General features: G+C 60.4%; 1 protein-coding gene across 2 annotated transcripts; it reads right to left on the bottom strand.

Moving 5' to 3' along the window:
• Positions 1-968: 968 nt before the first annotated feature.
• Positions 969-20135, bottom strand: GRK2 (G protein-coupled receptor kinase 2). Of its 2 annotated transcripts, none has more exons than XM_049892622.1 (21): positions 19795-20135; positions 8340-8416; positions 7080-7153; positions 6886-6987; positions 6690-6764; positions 6354-6415; positions 5447-5498; positions 5076-5167; positions 4502-4601; positions 4341-4419; positions 4121-4251; positions 3725-3819; positions 3536-3643; positions 3330-3396; positions 2915-3015; positions 2346-2412; positions 2173-2268; positions 1784-1946; positions 1567-1703; positions 1214-1327; positions 969-1133 (listed from the first exon to the last, which is right to left on the bottom strand). In XM_049892622.1, exons 1-21 carry the CDS (start codon positions 19905-19907, stop codon positions 969-971), a joined length of 2070 nt encoding a protein of 689 aa, XP_049748579.1. In that variant the 5' UTR covers positions 19908-20135. The 2 variants fall into 2 exon arrangements, with proteins under 2 accessions (XP_049748579.1, XP_049748580.1); XM_049892623.1 differs by having other exon boundaries at positions 1214-1324.
• Between the last annotated feature and the right edge of the window lie 1327 nt (positions 20136-21462).

The raw sequence follows: 21462 nt of genomic DNA, 5'->3' as shown, positions 1-21462 counted from the left end.
ATAAAAACGCATAGTCTCATTTTCCACTCTTTAAAATCACATTCAAAAATCCGCAAAGAGACGCACCGGGGAGTAGATGGGGGAGGGGCGCCGCCCCAGCCCCGGGGGAGGCGGCACCACACAAAGTATCGCGACTGGCACGAGGGGGCATGCGGCGAGGTGGCGCTCTGCGGGCGTGGCACTGACGGACGGGGAGGGGGGTAGACAGCCCGGGGAGGCACATGGACCATGGGGAGAGGGCTGGTCCCACCGTGTCCCCTCCCTGCTGTTGCCTGGCCCCAGGTTGGCCCCTCATCCTGGGCAGGGGAGGCTTCGGCCCAGCCCAATGTTTGGCACGTTCCGTAGTGGCCTTTCTCTGGTCCCTGAGCCCGGGCCTGCAGGGAGGGCAGCAGCACCCACTGCCATGCCACCACCTGGCCGAGGCCCACAGTGTCCAAGGAGGCAGGAACAGAGGTGGCCAGGGACACAGGAGCTTTTTCCAAACAAGGGCAATGGAGCCCAAGTCACTGTGGGTGGCCCTGGGACCAGGGAGACACAGGCCTTTTCCTTCCTCCAGCTGGCCGGTGTGCAGTATAGCGCGGGCCTCCACCGCTCTGGGGTTGATTCAAGTAGCATCCCTGTGCCTTGCCCTCCCCTGGTTGCGCCTCCCAGCGTACCCGAGGCACAGAGCTCGTGGGACATCACCACCAGGGAAGGGGCTGGAGGCTGCCCAGGGCCGTTGCTCTCCCCCAACAGGAAGACACTAGAAGCAGGCGACCCCTGGAGGGGCCAGGCTGGGGGCGGCTGGGTGGGTGGCAGCAGGAGCTGAGGCAAGCGGACCCCTCCCAGGGGGCTGGGCCAGGTTGGGGCCACAGGAAATCACAATAATTACAAAATAAAACCTTTCCGCTTTGCGGGAAAACAAATAATAAAAATTGAACAAAATAAATTAGAGGTTTATAAAAGGCGGGCGGGTGGTGGGCAGGTGGTCAGAGGCCATTGGCGCTGCCGCGCTGGATCAGCGGCACCTTGCTCAGCTCCACGACCGGCGAGCGCGGCTTGTTCTTCATCTTGGGTACCCGCTGCACCAGCTGCTGGGCCTCGCGATAGGCGTCCCGTAGCTCCTTCTTCCACTGCACCAGCTCGGGGTCGCTCTGCACAGCGCCGCGTGTAGTCAGATGGGGCGACCCTGCAGGTGCCCACCCGCCTGCCTGCCAGCCCAGGGCCCACTCACGTCACACTGCAGGACAAACTGCTTCCCGCCGCGGATCTTGAGGAGCAGGCACTTGCGCTCCTTGATCTGCGTCTCCTCCACCGACTGGATTTCCTCCATGGTGAGCAGGCTCTGCTGCAGGGCAGAAAGGGCAGTGAGGGGCAGAACAGGGCCGCCAGCTAGCTGCCCGCTGCCCTGTCCCCTGCCGTCCCATCCACCAGCTGCCCTGACCCTTGGCTGCCCTATCTCCAGGCCCCACCATCCCAGGCCCCCCACTGTCCCCATGCCCCACGTCCCCAGGTCCCCGTCCCCAAACTCCCCCTGTACCAGGTACTTCCCCCCCCCCCGCCGCCCCTGGGCTCCCCACTCCTTACTGGGGCCTCGCCCTCGCCCCGCCACTCCAGCCGGTTGGGGAACAGGTAGAAGTACCGCCGCTGCCACTGGGTCAGGAAGGGGTTGCCCATCTTAGACATGTAGCCATGCATGATGCAGTCCTTGCCCAGGGCGTAATCTGACCGACAGAGCAGAGACAACTCAGTCCCGTAGGCTGCTGCTGAGCCATGTGCACCCATAGCAGCGACAAGCCCTCACCCTCCTCGTGGCCCAGCTGCTTGTTTTTAGCTTTCTTGCGGGCCTCCAGCCGGTCTGTCTCCACATTGATGGTGTCAAACACGGTCTCCGCCACCTCCTGCTGCCACCGCTCCGAGATGGTGAGGGGGAAGTTGCGGTAGAGCTCCTGGTCACTGTCCAGTAACTTCACCCAGACGGGCAGGGCAGGGACACACACACACAGGAAGGTCCCAGGACACCCATGAGCTGCAGGCCTGGCTGGAGCCCGGCCCAGGGCTCTGGGGCAGGGAAGGTCTGGGCCAGAGCCACCCCAGGGACATTTGGGGAGGAGGGACAGAGGCCCAGCCATCAAATGGGGCTGGTGAGGGGTCCGACCCTGCTGGGCTCAGGGCTCAGGCAAGGCCCAGTACCTTGATCCCCTTTGTGTCCTCTTCATCAAAGGAGCCAATGTCGAAGGCGTCGGCCGCGTTCACCTCCCCCCGTGGGGGGATCAGCGGGGGTGGGTACTGAGAGAACAGGGGTTGGCATTAGGCTGGGGAGGGGCTGCAGGCTGCCTTCCTGGCACTGCCGCCCGCTCAGTTACCTTCTGCAGGAAGACCATCTGCCAGTCCAAGGAGCGGAAGAAGGGGCTCTCCTTCACCTCCTGAGCCCTGTGGGGAGATGCCTGTCACCTGGGCTGGCCGCTGCCTGTCATGGGGGCTAAGTCTAGGCCACAGGGCTGATGGCCCAGGTCTCCATCCTGGTTCGGCTGCTTTCTGGCTCTGCAACCTCGGGCAAGTTCCTTAGACCTGTACCTGTTTGCTTGTCTCTAAATGGGGTGAACAGTCATTCCTACATCCTGGGGTCGGGTGAGTTTCAATACTTGTAACTCCTTCAACACAGTGCCCCGCTCAACATGCGTAAAGAGCTCCTATCATCCTTGTCATCATCACTTTGTCTCCTCTGTTACAAGCCACCAGCTGGCTCGAGCAGCCCCACCCCAGGCTTCCCCTCCACCCTAAGAACACTCGGTGGGGCTGTCCCTGCCCCCTCCTGTAAGCTGGGCCCACAGAAGGTGCTCCAGGTGACAGAGCCAGCCCTCGTCCTCAGGGGGCACAGGTGGAGGGCTGGACGCAGCAGCCTCTGCATGCCCGTGGTGGGCTGCGTGCTCACCCTCGGCCCAGGCAGCCCAGTCTCCGGTTGACATCCCGCTGAAGCAGCCCCTCCAGCAAGGAGCGGAGTTCGGGGGAAAAGGAGTCAGGCAGCTCCACAGCCTGCAGGGAGGAGGAGTGGGCCGTTGGCAGGGCCCCCGAGGCTGCCCGGGGTCTCCAGGCTCCCAGCATGGGGCACCCAGGCCTAGCTCCCCACTGGCCTCTGACCCCGTCCAGTGTGTCCAGCCACACAGGGAGACAGATGCGGGGCAGGGGCTCAGGCTCCCAAGGCCAGAGTGGGGAGCAGTGCCTGAGAGCTTGGCTGGTGGGTTGAGATCCAAGAGTCTGTGACCCTGGAACCTGAAGGGGGATCCCAGCCCCAGTGTGGCCCCCCAAGGGCTCCATCCAGTGTCCCTGGATGGGGACCCCACACTCACCATTGTCAACGTCATCCGATCGATCTCGTGCTTGTCTTTGGTCTTGTGTTGCCGGAAGGGGCTGTGCCTGCAAGAGGCCAGAGCCCACGGTCAGAGAACAGGCAGCATGACTGAGCCTTGTCCAAAGCCAGGACTGGTGCCAGCCCTAATACCCAGGATCGGAGGACAGCCCCACTCTGCCCTCTGCCCACCTGGGGACCACTCACCCCCGGAGCAGCTTGAAGAGCATGCAGCCCAGAGAGAACCAGTCGGCACTGCTATCGTAGGCCACGCCCTTCTGCAGGACCTCGGGGGCCATGTACCCGTGGGTGCCCCTGTGGAGTAAGGAGGCATAAGCAGCTGGGTGGGGGTTGTGGGAGGGGACGTGGGAGCGTGGGGTGGGAGGCAGTGCTCACACGCTGGCGTGGGGCTTCTTCTTGGAGAAGTCACAGGCCAGGCCCAGGTCCGAGATGCGCACGTGGCCATGTTCGTCCAGGAGGATGTTGGCTGGCTGTGGAGGGAGCCCATGAGCTGCCACCCAGGTAGCGCAGATGGAGCCCTAGCTGGCCAGCGGCAGCCAGGCCAGCGTCTTTGTTGCAGGGGATTATGGGTGCCTGGGGGCCAGGCGTTGCGGGGGGGGTCTCCCTTCCCCCAATTCCAGCCTCAACACAAAGGTGGCTCAGGGTGAGAGGGGAGGGTGAAGAGGGGAGCAGTCCAGTTGGCCCTGTCCCAGAACAAGGCTCGCCTGGCCTGGTGGGCCAGGGCCTGGAGGGGGGCTGGCCAGTGGGGTGGGCAGGCGGGTGGGCTCCGACCTTCAGGTCCCGGTAAACGACGAAGCAGTTGTGCATGTGCTCCAGGCCCAGGATGATCTCGGCCGCGTAGAAGCGCATGTCAGCCTCAGAGAAGACCCCATGCTGGGACAGGTGGTAGTGCAGGTCCCCACCTGAGGGAGGAGGCAGCCGGGGAGGTGCTCAGCTCCTGGCCCTGCCCCCTGGGCTCCGCCCCGGGCTGGGCCACTGGTGGGGCACTCACCGTTCATGAGGTCAAGGATGAAGCTGAGTTTGTCAGGCGTGTGGAATGCGTATGACATGCAGACGATGAAGGGACAGTCCTAGGAGGGCAGGGGTCAGCAGAGTGGGTCTCGGGCTCTGGGGCTGGAGGCTGCCCCACCAGCCTGGCCCCACCCGGCTCACCCCGGTGCTGACGAGGGACAGCATGATACGCTCGTTCAGGGCCAGTGTCTCCCCCTGTTTCATCTTGATGCGCTTCTTGTCCAGACACTTCATGGCATACCTGCATGGGGGATGGAGGTGCTCAGGCCAGCAGCTTGGCACGCAGAGCCCAGGCCTGGCCAGGCTGGGAGGCAGGCAGTGCGCTCAGCTCTTGTCTTGGGGGCCCTTTGGGGGAAGCTAGACTCCACTACAGATGTGTGACACACCTCAGAGACTCAGGGAGAGTGGGGAGCACCGGCAGGCTGGGAGCTCTAGGAGGGACCTGCAGGAAGGGTACCGCACAAGCAAGGACAGGAGGGAGGGAGACAGCGGTGGGAGGGAACAGTGTAGGCAACAGCTTAGGGAACAGCATAGGAGCCTGTGTCGGGGAGACACTAGCCTGCCCATTTAGGACCTGGCCCTGCCACCTGGCTTAATCCTGCAGCACTGATCCCCTCAAAGCTCTTCCCATGGGATGTTCCTGCCTTCTGAGCACCCCCAGGGGATCCTCCCACCCCCAGGCACCCCACCAAATGCCATGGAATGGGGTGCTCACATCTTGCCCGTGTCAGCCTTGCGGCACCCATAGACCTCGCCAAAGCCGCCGCGCCCGATAATGCGATGGACACTGAAGTCGTTCATGGTTAGCTGTGGGGGAGGGGTGGGGAGCAGTGACCACTGGGGTCCCTGCAGGCTTTCTTGGCCTGGCCCCAGAGCAGAGGCATCCAGGAAGCAGGATCCTGTGCTAGGGGTCCATCCTAGCTCGGTGGGTCCTTCCTGGTCAGCGACGACTGCCCCCTGCATACACCCACCCGACTACGCTGCCCCTACTGGGACCCTGGTGCCAGCCCCACCCGTGGCCAGCCCCATGCCCGGCTCCCGGAGAAGACGAGCAGGGAGCTGGCTCCCCGCACCCGCCACACTCACATGGATGTTGAGCTCCACGTTCTTCCACTGACAAAACCGTGTGAATTTATCGCTGTAAGAGAGAATGCCAGCTCAGACAAGCCTCGGGAAGGGGGCAGAGTTGTGCTGCAGGAAGCCTGTCCCCCCTCCAGTGCCACTGCCTGGGGTCCCTGTCGGGGCATATGTGGCAACACCCAAGCCCGAGTTTCTGCATCTGCAAATCGACTGGCTCCCAGCTCTGGGTCAGCCCGGGAGCTCGAGCACTGGGCAGCCCACCCGGAGCATCGGCTTATGCTCTGCCGCCTACTTTTGGGTTCCTGCTGGGATCAGACAGACTAAAGAGTAGGCCGACCAGTCTAGCCCAGAGTTCCTGATACCAAGTCCTCGACAAGTGCCTTCTCGTCCCTGCTCGTGTGCCTCCAGCAACAGAGCACTCACTCCCTATGAAGCCATGCTGCAAGGCTGAGTGGCTCTGACCCTAAGCCAGCCGTTCCTACAACAAGCTGAAATCTGCCTGCAACTCTCACCTGGCCAACCAGCTCTGCCTGGGACCCTACACCCAACCCACCACAATCTGGATGCTTCTCTGCCCATGTGGGTCTAGCAAAGGGGAAGACTGTCCGTGGGAGGGAAAGGCACATATGGGGTCCCGGGACAGACTCTGAGATGCCTGGTACTGACGAGGGTGGGATGGGCCATGTGGAGGAGGCGGTGACTGGGAGCCTTCCTGTCCTCCCGGGAGTCCCTGCCCCAGGGACCAGAGAGTGCCAAACCCAGGGCCCAGATACCACCTGCCCCGGGGCCCAGGTACCGTCTGTCCCCAGGCCGAAAGCAGGCTGGTTTCGCTCCTTCTCCATGCCATCTGTGCCCCTCCTTGCTCAGAACACCTCCTCCTCCCCTTGCCCTGAGCCCTGTGCCCAGCACTCACCTCTCAATGAACTTTTGGAACACATCCCCACGGAGGTTCTGACAGATCTCTTCAATATAGGGCTGAGGGAGAAAGCCGGAAGTTGGCCAGCCCGGCGCGTGGCCCAGCCCCTCGCCCACGGATGCCCCCAGGTGGCCTGGCATGTGGCCCAGCCCCTCACCCAGGGCTGCCCCCAGGTGGCCCCGGCGTGTGGCCCAGCCCCTTGACCAGGGCCGCCCCCAGGTGGCCCGGCATGTGGCCCAGCCCATTGCCCAGGGCTGCCCCCAGGTGGCCCTGGCTGGGCAGGGGGAAGCTGTGAGGGGGCAGAAAGCAGTGGGGAACGAGTGCAGTACACACCTGGAAGAGGTCCGGAGGCACCTGCTTCTTCACCAGGTGGCCCTGGACGTGCTCAGTGGCACTTTTCGAGAAGGGCTGGGGAAGACAGAGGGGCTGTGAGTTGTCAGCTGGGTCTTCTTCCCTTCCCAGCTCCCGATCCCCTCCAGGCCCACCCTCAGGTTCCGGCCTAGGGACCACCCAGCCGGTGGCTACTCACGTGCGAACAGGCCAGCAGCTCCTTCATGATGTAGACATCAAAGATCTCCCGGCTCCGAGCCAGGCGCTCCTCCTCGGTCTCCAGCTTCTCGTATTTCTTGATCTAGAAGACAGGATTCCCTGGTGTGGCCTTGGGCCCTACAGTGTGAGCCCCATGTCCCAACAGCCCTCCAGCACCAGGGTGTCCCCTCTTACCTCCTCATAGAACTCCACCAGGGGCCTGGCTTCCTCTAAGTGGTTCAGGCAGAAGTCTCGGAAGAGCAGGTACCCTGAAAGTAGGTGGTTGGGGGGGGGAGGTCACACGGTGCCACACCTCCACCCAGAGATACCCTTCACCCTAAGCAGGGCCTGGAGCTCTGTGGCAGACCTGATAGGCAGACAAAGCACCCCTCTCCCAGGGAGGGGCGCCAGAAGCCCGCCCAGAGCAGCCCACTGCTGGAGGGCAAGTAGAGCTAAGGGGCAACCAGGCTCTCACTGGGTGGCGTCCTGCGCCTCCTAAGGCACTGCTCGGGGCACGCCCTCCAATTCCTGGCACTTTGGGCAGAGTTGGTGGCCATCATATCTGGAAGAGGGGCCTGACCTTTCAACACAAGGACGGACGGGGACCTTGAGTAACTTGTGAACAGGGCTTCCCATGAGATGACCTGCTTTCACAACACCTCACCTGACCCTCCTACAGTCCTGGGCAGCAAGTGCTTTTCCCGCATAAAGAAACCATAGGGTTCAGAGAGGGGAGGCAACTTGCCCAAGGTCACACAGCACGTGCCCGCGACCCAAACTGTGCTCCCCGCTCTGGCACACAGGCTTCCCAGGGCGGATCACCAACACCTGAGCCCCCCAGGCCAGGCCAGGCCAGACCCTCCCCTTCACTGAGCAACACATCACAGCCAGAGCCCTTCTCTGGAAGGCCAAGTCTGAGCTGGTGTGGGCCACAGCCTGCTCCCCTGAGGCCCACCCGCCTGCCCCTGCCCCACGGGCCGAGACCACAACATGGGCGGCAGGACACTTCCAGGATAGGGGGTACCAGGAGGAGTAGGACGGAGGGCCCAGGCTGCAGGGCGGGGCAGGCCGACCACAGCTCCGAGCAGGCGCCACAGGAAGGGCCCCGCCCCTTCCTGTCAGTTCCACCAGCGGCCCAAGCAGCTGTGGCCTGGGCCAAGGGGAAGCTGCAACTCTCAAAAACAAAACCCCAAACGAGGAACTTCCCTTGCAGCCCTGGAAGTCTGCTGGGCCCCACCCCCGCATGGGGCTCCCAGGGCCTGCAGCCAGGGGCAGGGAGGTGCGAGGGTCACGGCCCTGAGCTAGAGGAGGACCTCCTTTATGGGGCTGGGCAACCAGAGCCCTCGGAGAGTGGGCACAGCTCACGGCTGGAGTAGGGGCAAGGGTCAGCCTGGGGTTCCCTGGCCTGGGCAGCAGGAAGTCTTTGGAGCTGGCAAAGCCACCCTCTGTACTCACCCAGCTTCTGGGAGAAGATCTTCTCAAAGGCCACCTCGCCCCGGTCCTCCAGGTACTTCTGCATGACGCTGCGGATGCTGCCAGAGAGGGACAAGGTGAATGGAGCCCAGGAGCCCCTATGCCTGGCACAGCTGCAGTCCTCTCCTTGGCTGGCCGCTGACACCTTGCCCAGGGACTGGAGCTGAAGGCTGGAGGGGCCTGCTGGGTCACCGCTCCCTCCAGGAAGGCAGGGCACACAGTGGCACCCAGAGAGCTGATACCTGCCATCAACGTCCTGCCCAGAGCAGCCAGGATCGGGCCCAGGTCCCCGGAAGCCCACCACCCACAGAAGTCTAGTCCTAGCACTGCCACGTGCCAGCTTTGGGAACTTGGCCAAATCCCCAAAGCCAGGCCCACTGGTGAATGGATAAACACAGTGTAGCCCATCCATACAATGGGATATTTATTCAGCCGTAGGAGAGAACGAAACACTGATATATACCATAACACAGGTGAACTTCGAAAGCATTACGCTAAGTGAAAGAATCCAGTTACCAAAGATCACAAATCGGATGGTCCTATTACACGAAGTATCTAGAACGGCAAATCCATCGAGACAGAACAAGACTGGGTTGTCAGGGGCAGGGAGGAGGGAATGGGGAGGGACTGCTAATGGGTTTGGGGATTCTTGCTGGGGTAATACGAATGTTCTGGAATTAGATAGTGGAGATGGTCGCACTACGTAGTGACTATACTAAAATCACTGAGTTGTACACTTTAAAATGGTGAACTTTACGTTGTCAATCACATCTCAATTATAAAAAATGGAATCATGAAAAAAAAAAGACTAGGCCTCAGCTCTCTTGTCCCTAACACCCACTGGTGTTGAGTCGATTCCAACTCATGGCGACCTCACCTGTCACAGAGCAGAACTACACCGTAACATTTTCTTGGCTGTAACCTTTATAGCTTGGGTCACGTACACCTTACGTCCTCAATGTGACATCTTTGCTTTTTAACACTTTAAAGAGATCTCTTGCAGCAGATTTGCCCAACATATATTGCCCAAATCATATTGGTATATGATTTCTTGACTGCTGCTCCATGGGCAATGATTGTGGATCCACATAAGCCATGGTATTTTCAATTGTCTCAAAAGCATGTGAAAGCTGGATAGTGAATACAGAAGGTCAAGGAAGAACTGATGCCTTTGAATTATGGTGTTGGCAAAGAATATTGAACATACCGTGGACTGCCAGAAGAACGTACAAATCTGTCTTGGAAGAAGTGAAGCCAGAATGCTCTTTAGAAGTGAGAATAGTGAAACTTCTCCTTGCTTACTTTGGGCACATTATCAGGAGGGATCAGTCCTCGGAAAAGGACATCATGCTTGGTAGAGGGTCATCAAAAAAGAGGAAGACCCTTGATGAGATGGACTGACACAGTGGCTGCAACGATGGGCTCAAATATAGCAATGATTGTGAGGATGGCACAGGACCAAGCCGTGTTTCGTTCTGTTGTACATGGGGTTACTATGAGTCAGAATGGATCTGACAGTGCCTAACAATGACAATAACAATCTATATGAAAGCAGATTGCCGGGCAGTTCTTCAGCAGCACTGCTGGGTTTGAACTGCCAACCTTTAGGTTAGTAGCCAGTGCAAACTGTTTGCGTCAATATTGATTAATGACATACCCTTCCTCCACCCGACTCCCGGGGTTGTGGGGGTACCACAGGGGAGCAGCTTGTCATATGACCATTGAGGCCCAAACTCCCTGCCTCCCACTTACGTCACCCACCCACCCACCCACCACAAGCACACTCTGGGCCTTAGATCCCACCAGCACATCTGGCCCTCGCTAGCCTGGACTCCTGGCGTGAGGCTCACAGCTGCCCACCTGTGGGGTCACCAGCAGGCCCCCAGGAAGGGATGGCAGCTGGTGGTCAGTGACCTGCCCCGGCAGAGGCAGGATATGGGTACGGAAGTCCGTGCCCCCTGCTCCGCACAAGGCCCCATCTCTTCACATCCCTGCCCTCACCTCCAGGGCCAGGCTCTGGCTGGATGCTGTCCCCCAAGCAGGCCCCTGGGGTTCTATGGTGTTAGACAAGCTGTGACAAGCCACGGGCAAGACTGAGAATGTACAGGAGATATGGGAAGAGGAAGCGTCTGGGCTTTCGGAGAGCTATGCGGAGCAGGCAGGGTGTCACCTGGTTGCTGCAGCACAGACAGGTGTCAACAGGTGGTGGGGCTCTGGGCAGGTGGTGGGCATGGGAGGGCCAGGGAGGCCCACCAGGGACGAGTAGGAGGCTGCCTGGCCAGAGGGCTCAGCCAAGGACACGGCAGGAGAGCCAGCGGACGGGAGCAGGGCTGGAGTGCCCAGGGATGGGGCCTCTGAGCCAGGGAGGCAAGCAGACAGACTCCACTGGCAGTACCCATGGGAGGAAGAGCAGGCAGATAGGAACCTGGGTTGGGATGGGGGCGCAGGGTGAGGGTCAGCTGCGCAGATGGATGGGGAAGCAGCCCCAGGCCTACTGGGAAGGCCAGGTCTCAGAGGCTCTGGGCCCTGGAGTCTGGAAGAATGGTGGTTCCAGGGTCAGAAAGGGGCCTTGAGCTCCAAGGCGGCGGGGGGGCGGGGGGGGACCTACCCTTTCCGCTCGGCACTTTCCTTCTGAGAAAGTCTGGGGTGAAATCCTAGGCCCCAGCCCTCCCAGGTCCTTGCTTGGGTTCGAGCACTACTCAGGAAGGCCACACAGATAGGCTGAGAGCAAGCACAGCTGTCGTCAACACAGCCCTAAAGCCATGACCCGACTGCTGCCCCACCAGAGGCTTGGCCCTGGCCTGGGAGATGGCGTGACCTCCTTGGAAAGCTGAGTCCAACAGGAAGTCGGACGGCTGATGACAAGGACAGCCCTTGGTGAACCCTGTGTTCCCACCCTGCAATTCCTTCAGGCCAGGCCCTGCCCACCAGCAAGCGACAAGCCCTGGCCTAGGCCCAGCCCAGCCCAGGTGCATGTCCACAATGTGGCTGCTCCAGAGCCGGCCCCTCTGAGACAGAAGGACCCTCCACAAACCAGCCCTGTCCACTCTGGGACACCCTCGCCTGCTGGAGCCATACACCAGCTCACGTCCAACGGCCAGGCCACGTTCCCCTGGCCTCATGGGATGCATGGGGACACGGGAGGCAGAGGACAGATCCCGTTCACACATGGCAGGAGCTTGGAGAAATCGCAAGATGGAGGCCGACACAGTCCTGCCTTGGGGCCCACAGACTGGAGACCTGGGTCCAGAAGGCCCGCCTTCAGCTCTGTGGCTCTGTGAGCGCTGGTTGGGACCTCCTGGCTGAGCCATGAGAGTCGTAGGCTGGGCAGAACCCGGGATAGGCCAGCTGGGCTGGGTGGACCGGTTGTGAGCAGGCCCTGGCCACAAGCAAAGGCCTGGTGGCTCCCACCGAAGACCAGGCAGCAGGGTGCAGTGTGTGGGGCGTGGAGCCCAGGGACCCTAAAGGCCATTGCCCGGACCCAGCTCTGAGGTGGTCCGTGGCTGGGCCCGCACCCCCTGCTCAACTCTTGGCACTCTGCCTTTCAAGAGCATTTTGACCCCTGGACAGGGATAAAATAAAGCAATAAAGAGGGAAAATATCACAAAGTGTCAACCTCCCATGAAGGTGCGTGGTCTAAGGTACAAACAAGCAGGTGCAAGTGACAGGCAAAGAGAGTCACCCACCAGGTGTGAGCCCTCCAGGTAGCTGGGCCCGCTCACTGTGAAGCCCATGAGCCCCAGACTCCCTTCCTGGGGGTAGGCTAGACCAGTGCCAGCTTGGGAAGGGCTTTGAAGTAGGAGGGCCTACCCAGGGAGTAGCCGCTCTACCACCAACCACGACATGGTGCAGCGGACCCCAGAGAAGCAGGCACACTAAAGGGGCAATGTTCCCAAATGCTCCCAGAGAGCCTGCCTGTGCAGGCTGGGCAGAGCCTTCTTCCTCCTGGCCACTCTGCTCAGGAGCAGCAGGACACCAGGCTGGCTCCAAGGTGGCCTTGTGGCCCAACCCTCAGAAACCAGCCTGGCCTCCATGCTCTTCCCGGCCCACAGCATTGCACTTTCTTCCTTAAAAAGAAAAAAATGTGTTTTAAGTAAAATAAACACTCCCCCGCCCCCAAACCAAACACGAGGTCAAGCCCAAGTGGAGTCCTGTAACGGGAGGTCCCCAAAGTAGCAATGTTGGGGTTTCCTGTCTATTCCCTCGGGGCTGGTGACCAGGGGAGCTGGCAGATTGGAAGGAGGATGCCGGGGTGGCAAGTCCAGGCTGGCATGGAGGCAGTGGTGCCTCCCGGTGGGGTCACCTTCATCTCAACACCCTCTCTCGAATACCAGCAGAGTCTGAATGGCAAGGGGCCTAGAGGCCACATTCCCACCCTCACTGGTGACAAGCCCTGGTCTGCGGGAGGATGGCCTTTGAATATCACTCTGGATTTTCGAGAAACAAACGCCAGAATATTCCCAGCAGAGGCTCCTGAGAGCCCCGCCCTTTGGGGAAGGACCTCACCCCCCTGGCCTGCAGTACCAGGAGCTCAGGCCTGGCTTCCAGTGGGCCTCTCCCCACCTCTCTCCCCAGGAAGCCTGGCAGAGCCACCAACCTTAAATGCCTAGTTTCCCCATTTGCAAAATGAGGATGTTGACAAAATGCTGAGTTGCCCCAAGTGCACCGGCCATCTAAGAAGCCTGAGAGGCCACAAGCAGAGGGAAGGTCCTAAGATGCCTGTTTTGCTGAGATGGCCTCAGCTGGCGTCCACTCCTGCAGGGGGCACTCCTGAGTGTGATCCTGCAGTTCGCTGATGGCTGTACCGACCCTTCTAGAACGCAGTCACGTGCTAGGCAGGCTTGTCAGATGTCTGCTCCACACACATCACTTTCTCAGGATGGGGCCTGTCCCGGGCTGACCCACGACACTCGCTGAGCCAGGCTACGCAGCTGCAGCTCCACTCTGCTCAGACCCACCTGAGGCATGGCGTTGCTCAACGAGAGTGGCCTGGTGGGTAGTGCCCTATACTTGCCCTGCCACAGTATTGAGGGCAGCTTGGAAAGTGCTTGGTGCTGGGAGGTCCACCCACCCGGGGCCTCGCACCCCTGCCATCAGAGGGCTGAGCACACCGGCTCGGTGGAACAGGCCTGACACCTGGGGAGAGAAGGCTTCCTCCTACCTGGCCCCGTGTGCAGCTGAGGTGTGAGGGCTAGGTTGAGTAGGCAGGCAGAGAGGAGGTGAATGCTGAGGGGGAGAACTTCTAGCACCTTCTGGTACCACGCGGTCTGGAGGGAAAGCCAAGACCCACGCTCTGTGGTGCAGCAGTTTGGCACATTGGTCTGGGCCCACACAGGTGACCCCACTCAGGCCAGAGACTGGAGCTGGTGTGGGTAGAATGGGGACTCAGGGGTCAGAGGCAAACATGCTCATTTGGATAGTGAGGCAATGGAGGCAGGAAGAAGCTGAGCAGCCTGCCCAGTACCCCACCATGGGTTAGCGGCCAAGAAAATACCCAAACCTCCCTGAGAAAACAGCCTCCCTCCAGGGCAGGGGCTCAGGGTGTGGGAAAGCTCAGGCCCAACCTTTGCCCTGGGTGCCTGCACGGGCCCATCCCACCCCCACCAGTGGCTGGGAGCCCACCAGCCAGCACCCAGCAGGCCAGTGCCATGCTTCCCACTCATCATTTGACAGCAATGCCAAATCCCAGAACACTGTGAGCTGGGTCTGGCAGCCATGCTGGGTACCGCCACACTCCGGGAGGTGACAGTTAAAGAGGCCAGCAGAGCAGAGCCGTGGCTGCAGCTGAGACGTTCCTCTGTGGCATTTCCGAGAAACCTAGCACGGAGACGGCAGCTGCAGGTGGAAGTCCCCTGGGGCCTCATATTAATATTTCTCAATGACTCTCCCTGGGGTTGCCAATGTCCTCAGGGCTCAAGGACGGGGCCACATACCAACGGCAAAGACCGACTCAAACCACCAAGTCTAGAGCAAGGCGAGGGTGGGAGAGAAAATGACAGCCCCTCCCACGTTGCACACATGAGCCACCACAATGCCTGCAGCGACCGGTTCCTGAGGGCCACGTGTGCTGCAGCAGCTCCCTCGCTGGGGGTGTATGGGAAGGGACACTTTAGTGGCTTGTCATGTATCTGGGCTCCTGAACGAACATGCCACGAGCACCACCGCCCTGTGACTCCGTGCAGACATGGAAGCCACAGTTGCCGTCACATTAGAAAGTACCAAGAACAAACTTCCAGAACTCCTTGCCCTGTAGTCTGAGGGGGGAAGAGTCTGTCCCCCCTCCACTAGGATGGCTTCCAGGGTTAGAAAACCCGCTCTGTGAACAGGGCTGCTAGCAACCTGACACCTGAAAAACCACTTCTTAGAGCCTCCTCTTCGCCAGCACACTCTACCCTGCGGAAGTGGCGATGAGGAGAAGGACGCTGTTGTTTTAGAAAGACGCTGCAGCCCAACATCTCGCTTTCGGCATCTCTGGTTTAAAACAGATGGGCACCGACTTGAGTGCCCATGGGCCGTGCAGATGGGGAGGGGGCCTGGCAGAAGGGGCAGGAGGGACGGAGGCGGTGGCTCCCCAAAGCAGATCACGTGCTCTTCTCTCAGAGGCAGGAGCGGAACAACATGGAAGCACCAGCCATGCGCAGCCACGGAGCCCAGCTCCCCAGACCCCTCCGCAGAGCAGGCCCGGGTGGGGAGGCAACGCTGGCAGCCTGCGGAGTGTGCCGGCACCTGACGTCACTGGGAATTTACTACGAAGCTCACCGTGCATTAATAGGACGCATTATTCCTGGGCTGACAGAGCCCAGGTTCCTTTGCACGGATTCCACCCTGACGGTTCTGTTCCCTTCAAATCCATTTACCAAGGGAACAGCCGCCAGTGGGCGGTGAGCAACTTAATGGCACGTCTATGAACCGCGGAGCTCTGGAAGGGAGAGCAGATGGGAAAAGGCATCCCAGAGACCCATTCCTGGGGTGAAGCAGCGGCTTCAGCAGTCCAGAGGGAGTGACTACCGACAAGGAGATAATTTGGTTTTCGGGAGCAGGAGGGGGGAGTCAAGGCTGCTACTGGGGTGGAAAGTTCTGGGTGGAAGGATGAAGGCTGCAGACAGCAGGGGTTCTGCTGTGATGGACAAGGAAGGGAGGGGGAAGGGAGGGAGCCAGTCCCTGCACCCTGCACCCCTAGGGCCTCAAACCAAGGACAGGAAGTCCTGGATGCAAAGGGTTAACAGGAATGAAGATGCAGCGAGGAAGAGGAAGAGCCAGAGCCAGAGCCGCAGGTCTGGGGAGGCAGGAAGGAGGAAACACACAGTGGGGGAGGGACCAGGAAACAGCCAAGAACATGGGGCTGCAAAGAGGCCCTCTCCAGTCAGTCTCTGGGGCTGCCACTGCCCCGGGAGAGCAGGGCCTCTCCTGAGGCACCCCGGGCGGCCTCCTCAGCCAGGAGCCCAGAGAGCAATTACCCAAGGCCTCGGTGGTCATATTAAGCGAATGAGATAATTACAGGACTGTCGCAGCTGCTGGAAAAAGGGAGAGCGCTGCTCCTTCCAAAAGCCCACGCAGAGCGCAGAGGGGCACTGAGAGGTCACGGGGAAGAGCAGCCTCCTCCCATTTTACAGAGGTGCAAAGTGAGGCAGGCCGAGAGAGAGTAAGGGTCTTGCAGGGGGATTACAAGCCAGGTCTCCTGTTTCGCAGCTACGCAGCCCTGCCTTCCTTTACGAGACAGTCGAGAAGTGGGTCCCTGTCCTGGGCTTCTGTAGGGTGACACCCTATAGAAAGTAACACCATGCCCACCAGATCCCACTCCCCAGGGCTGAGAAGTGAGAGCTGTGAAGCCAGGCTTAGGGCCCAGCCAAGCCACAACCCGGGCACCAGCCACAGAGAGGCTGCCAAGATGGACCATCCTGAGGTGGACACAACTCCAAACAGCACCTCATGATGCAAACAAGCCACGGCCTTCCTCCCTGACTCTGACCTTGGGGTGGGGGGACCCCATGTCTGTGAGACCCCCAGTGCTGGGCTGCCTCCTCCATGTCCAGCTTGGCCAGGGCAGCTTAGCTCTCAGCCCCGGCCGACAGGGAGGGGGCTGGACTCCACAAACCATGCCAGCTGACGACACTGGGGGCTGCCCTGCTGCTTCCAGGCCCCCGCCCTGACCCACGGCTCTCAGGACAAGAGTTGTCAGCCTCACACTGCATAAAACGTGGGCCGAATAATAAAACCTATTAAGAAAACATTCTGCATCCCACTTTGGAGAGTGGCATCTGGGGTCTTAAATGCTAGCAAGTGGCCATCTAAGATGCAGCAATTGGTCTCAACCCACCTGGAGCAAAGGAGAATGAAGAACACCAAGGACACAAGGTAATTATGAGCCCATGAGACAGAACCAAAAAAACCAAACAAACCCACAGAAAGGGCCACATAAATCAGAGACTACATCAGCCTGAAACCAGAAGGTCTAGATGGTGCCTGGCTACAACCCTGACAGGGAACACAACAGAGGATCCCTGATGGAGCAGGAGAGCAGTGGGATGCAGACCTCAAATTCTCGTAAAAAGACCAGACTTAATGGTCTGACTGAGACTAGAAGGACCCCAGTGGTCACGGCCCCCAGACCTTCTGTTTGCCCAAGACTGGAACCATTCCAAAAGTCAACTCTTCAGACAGAGATTGGACTGGACTATAGGACAGAAAGTGATGCTGGTGAGGAGTGAGCTTCTTGGCTCAAGTAGACACATGAGACTATGCGGGCAGCTCCTGTCTGGAGGGGAGACAGAAGGCAGAGGGGGTCAGGAGTTGGCTGAATGGATGCGGAGACAGAGGGTGGAGAGGAGTGTGCTGTCTCATTGGGGGAGGGTGGCTAGGAGTATATAGCAAGGTGTATATAAAGATTTGTATGAGATACTGACTTGATTTGTAAACTTTCACTTAAAGCACAATCAAATAAATAAACAAACAAACGTGCGCCGAGGTGACAACAGAGGTGTTCGGGGTGGACAGAGAAGCATAGCGGGAAAGCAGCACTGGCCAGAGGTCCAGAGAGCACGGTTCAAATTCCAGCTCTTCTCTGATACCAAGTCTCTCTCCCTCTGAGTCTCAGTTTCTTCAGCTATTAAATGGGGAGAAAACCACCTGATGTGCTTGCTTCCCACCGTCGTGGAAAGGATAAAATGGAGTCAGAGCGCTTTGCAAACTGGGAAGTGCCAGGCAAATGTGAGCTATAGTCACATCGCCGCTGAGGGCCAGGAGACACTGGACCCACTGGCTACAGTGTCATCACACACCTAGGCCTGGACTCCTGGGTGTCGGTGCCCTGCCATCCAGAGCTAGCGCCTCCGGCCACCTCATGGGTGTGGGGGATGTACCCAACATCCTGCTGCCAGATGGTGACCCTATATGAGAAGCCACAGCACCTGGCTCTCAGCCTCCAGCTGCTCCCTTAGCACTGCCTGCCTGGTCTCCACTTAGGAACAGGGCAGCCAGAACACAGCCCTCCGGGATTTCCTGAGCAACTATTCCATGCAAGGCACAGGCCTTGCCAACTTCACAGGTTCTTTTAGAGCCAACTGAGATGACAGATGTCAAAATCAGTAACAACTTGATTATCATTTCCATCCTGATTCCTATCACCACGACGATCACCACCCTGGACGGCCAAGGAGACAGGAAAAGAAGAACGGCTTGTTTCTCAGGGTTCTAACACCTGCACGGCCAACCCAAGGCGGGGCCCCATCATGAGCAATGCATTCTGGGGTTAGATTACCCAAACACAGAGAGTTCCAGAAAGGGCTCCACCTCACACTTCGCAGAACTCCAGCCTGCAGGAGGGTCTTGAGGCCGCGGCCACCGCGAAGAGCCATTGCGAGCCCTCGAGGTTGGCTCCCCCCATTTCCTCTCTCGTGGCTTTGTCATTTCTGAACTCATTTTGTTCTAACTGTCTCAGCTCCCTGGTCAGCCCCCAGCTGACAGTCAGTTCTGGTTCCTGTTTTGAGAAATCTGATAGCAAACGTCTTAGAAAAAAAGGGGCCCTAACGGCCTTTTCAAAGCGCAGGCCCATTTTCCTCTCTCTCCCAAGCTTGGTGTTCAGTCAACGTGAAACCCAGCAAAAGGGCAGGGTGGAGGGCACCATTGGGAGACTCCTGCAGCTCCAGGCTGAGGCAGCTGCGGCCCTGCTCGGGGGCCTCAGGACACCACAGAGCCACAGCCCTCATTTCACGTCATCCACATTTCACAGATGAGAGAACCGAGGCCCAGACATGGGAAGGGACTTGCCCAGAGTCACAGCAGGCCCGCTCCCAGGCATTGGAGGAATGGCTGGGACTGGCCACGTGACATAAGGAATCACGGTGGGCACACAGCCCTCACAGATGCAGCGTGTCCAGGCAGTAGACGGAACGTAGAGCTAGAAGCTAGAATCCCTGAGGTGGTGGCCGGGTTCCACCCTGTGTTATCTGTGTATCAGTGGGCAGGCCACTCACCTCTGGAGCTTCTGTTTCCCCACCTGTTCCACAGGAATGAATCCACACCTGTCCTACCCACCCCACGAGCTGCTAGGAGGCCCGTACAATGGGAAAGCCATAAAGTGCTGGACAGACTGAGCCCTCTGCATACCCTGTATACCTGCAGCTACATCCTGAAAAGTTTTAAACTTTGATACCAAGCATGGTGACATCAGCTGTCTTACAGAGGTGGCAACCCTGGCCCAGCTGCCGCAGGGCTGCTGGAATGTCCCCTGGTCAACAGCACTCAGCAGGGCACACCACACACAGGGCCCACCAGAGAAGGCATGCCAAGGGGAGAGGACACAGTGGGCGGCCCAGCCAGCACCCGAGCACAGCCCACCTGGACACCGTGCACAGATCCCACCGGGCTCCCCCTACACACCTGCCCAAAAAGCACTCCCAGATTCAGCCCCCGGACAGTGGTCCCATGACAGGAGTGGGAAATATCCCCAGGAAGCAGCCCCAAGACTTGTTGCCCCCCACCCCAACCTCCAACAACTGGCAGGGGTGGGGGAGAGGAAGCGGTGCTGGGGGTAGGAGCAGCCCAAGCATGGGCGATAGCTGATAGCTCCGGCCAGGCAAATGACGGCAGGCCGAGGAGACCCCGCGGGGACCAAGGGCTGCTCAGAGGAGTAAGAAGGGGAGAAGGCAGCAGTGTGGGGCTGACAGGGAGGGAGGGAGCCCGGAGTGGGCCACGGGACGCTGGGAGCGCCTGGGAGACAGTTGAGCTGGGAGCCCGGGGGCCCCAGGTTCAGGTGCACGGGGCCTCGGGACCCAGTCGGAGCCGCTCAGGGCTGCTGGCCCGCGAGCAGCGGCGGGGCAGAGGGGGTCCCGAGGGCCAGTGCTGGGGGTCTGGGGCTGCGGGTCGGGGCTCCGGGTCGGGACTCGGGGCACGGGGCTGCGGTGGGGTCGAGGCAGGGGCGCCCCGCGCGCGGCCTCACCTGGGCTCGGGCAGCAGGATCTTCTTGCTGGCGCGCGCGGCCGGCGTGGCCTTGCTCTTCTCCATGGCCATCAGGTAGCTCACGTCGGCCAGCACCGCCTCCAGGTCCGCCATCTTGGCGGCGGCGGCGGCCTCCTCCCGCCGCTCCGCTCCCTCGCTGCTCGGCGCGCTCGGCCGCCCGGCCGCTCCGCTCGGCTCGGCCGCCGCCGCCGCCCGCTCGGCCCCGCGGCCCCGCTCGCCCGCTCACAGGCGGCGCCGCCCCATAGCGCCGGCTCGGCCCGGCCGGCTCGCACTCCGCTCCCGCCGGGACTGCAGTCGGGGCGCCGCCGCCGCCGCCGCCGAAGCCGCCGCCGCCGCCGCCGTCGCCGCCGCCCGCGCCCCGGAGCCGCCGGAGCCACCGCCGCCTCCGGCCCCGCCTGCCGCGCACAGCGCCAGGAGCCGCGAGGGGCCGAGCCGGCGGCGGCGGGGCGCCCCCTGGAGGCTGCGGGCCGCCTGGCCTGACCCCGAGCCAGGCTTGGGACCAGGAGCCCAGACCCCGACCGTGACCTTGGCTCCAGGCCCAAACACCACAAGGGCCTGGGACCGAATGGGACCCCAGACCCAAACCTTGACCACAACCTCAGATCCCAACTCCAGACTGGGCTCCCCAGGCTTGGCTCTGACACTGACCACGACCTCAGACCCAGACTTCAGAACATGATTTCCAGGACTTCAGCCTCAGACCCTGACGGTAGCCCCAGACTCCCTGACCCAGGACTCAGTCCATGACCTGGATAGCAGTCCTGACCCCAGACTCCAAAACAGGAACCCCAGACCCAGACCTTGGGCCAAGACCTCACACACTGACCACAACCTGAGATGACAACCCTGGGCAGCCGACTCCACACCCAGACCTTCACGCTGACCCTAGAGTCCCCAGTAGGACCCCCAGATCCAGACTTTGGACCATGACCGCAATCTGGTTACTGACCCCAACCTTGATTTCAACCCCAGAACCACACCATTACCGTAACCATGATTCCTGGACTTGATGTCAGGGCCCAGACCTGGATTTGAACCATCAAGACCGGACCAAGGTCCAAGACCCAATGCCCGGGACTCTAGACACACAGGACACAGGACATTCAACCCGGACCCAGAACCCTGAACAGGTCACCAGGACCAAGGACCTGGGACTTGACAACTACAGCCAGACTCCAGACTTCTCCCAGCCCCATTCCGGCCTCAGGACCCCCAGACAGGATCAAGGACCCTGCACCCAGCTCCACCCACTCTGGATGAGCCCAGCCCCCTTCCCTGCACCCCATCCCATCCAGAGGCTGCTGTTCATTCAGATGACTCCACAACGTGGGATCAGACAGACAGGGCACAGGGGCTTCAGCACTGCCTGGCAAAGGAAACCCACCACGCTGAGAGCCCACTCCCAGGTAGGGAGGAGCCGTGTGGCTCCAGGTAGCACCACCATCTCAATGTTCCCCTCTTCAGAGCCCCTCTGTCTTTCTCAGGTGACAGGACCCACTCCCAGTCCTGGACATGTGGAGCTCAATCTTCAGGCCAGTTCAGCAATCAGGACCCTCTTGCAAAACAGGGACCCCCTCCCCGGGGACTTCTCAGGGAAGGAGGAGGCCACAGCTACTTTCTCAGATCAGCCCCAGCAGAGCCTAGAACC

This window comes from Elephas maximus, chromosome 7, assembly GCF_024166365.1.
Source record: "Elephas maximus indicus isolate mEleMax1 chromosome 7, mEleMax1 primary haplotype, whole genome shotgun sequence".
Taxonomy (NCBI): domain Eukaryota; kingdom Metazoa; phylum Chordata; class Mammalia; order Proboscidea; family Elephantidae; genus Elephas; species Elephas maximus.
The sequence above is the reverse complement of the archived record's forward strand: the minus strand, read 5'-3'. Positions and strand labels throughout refer to the sequence as shown.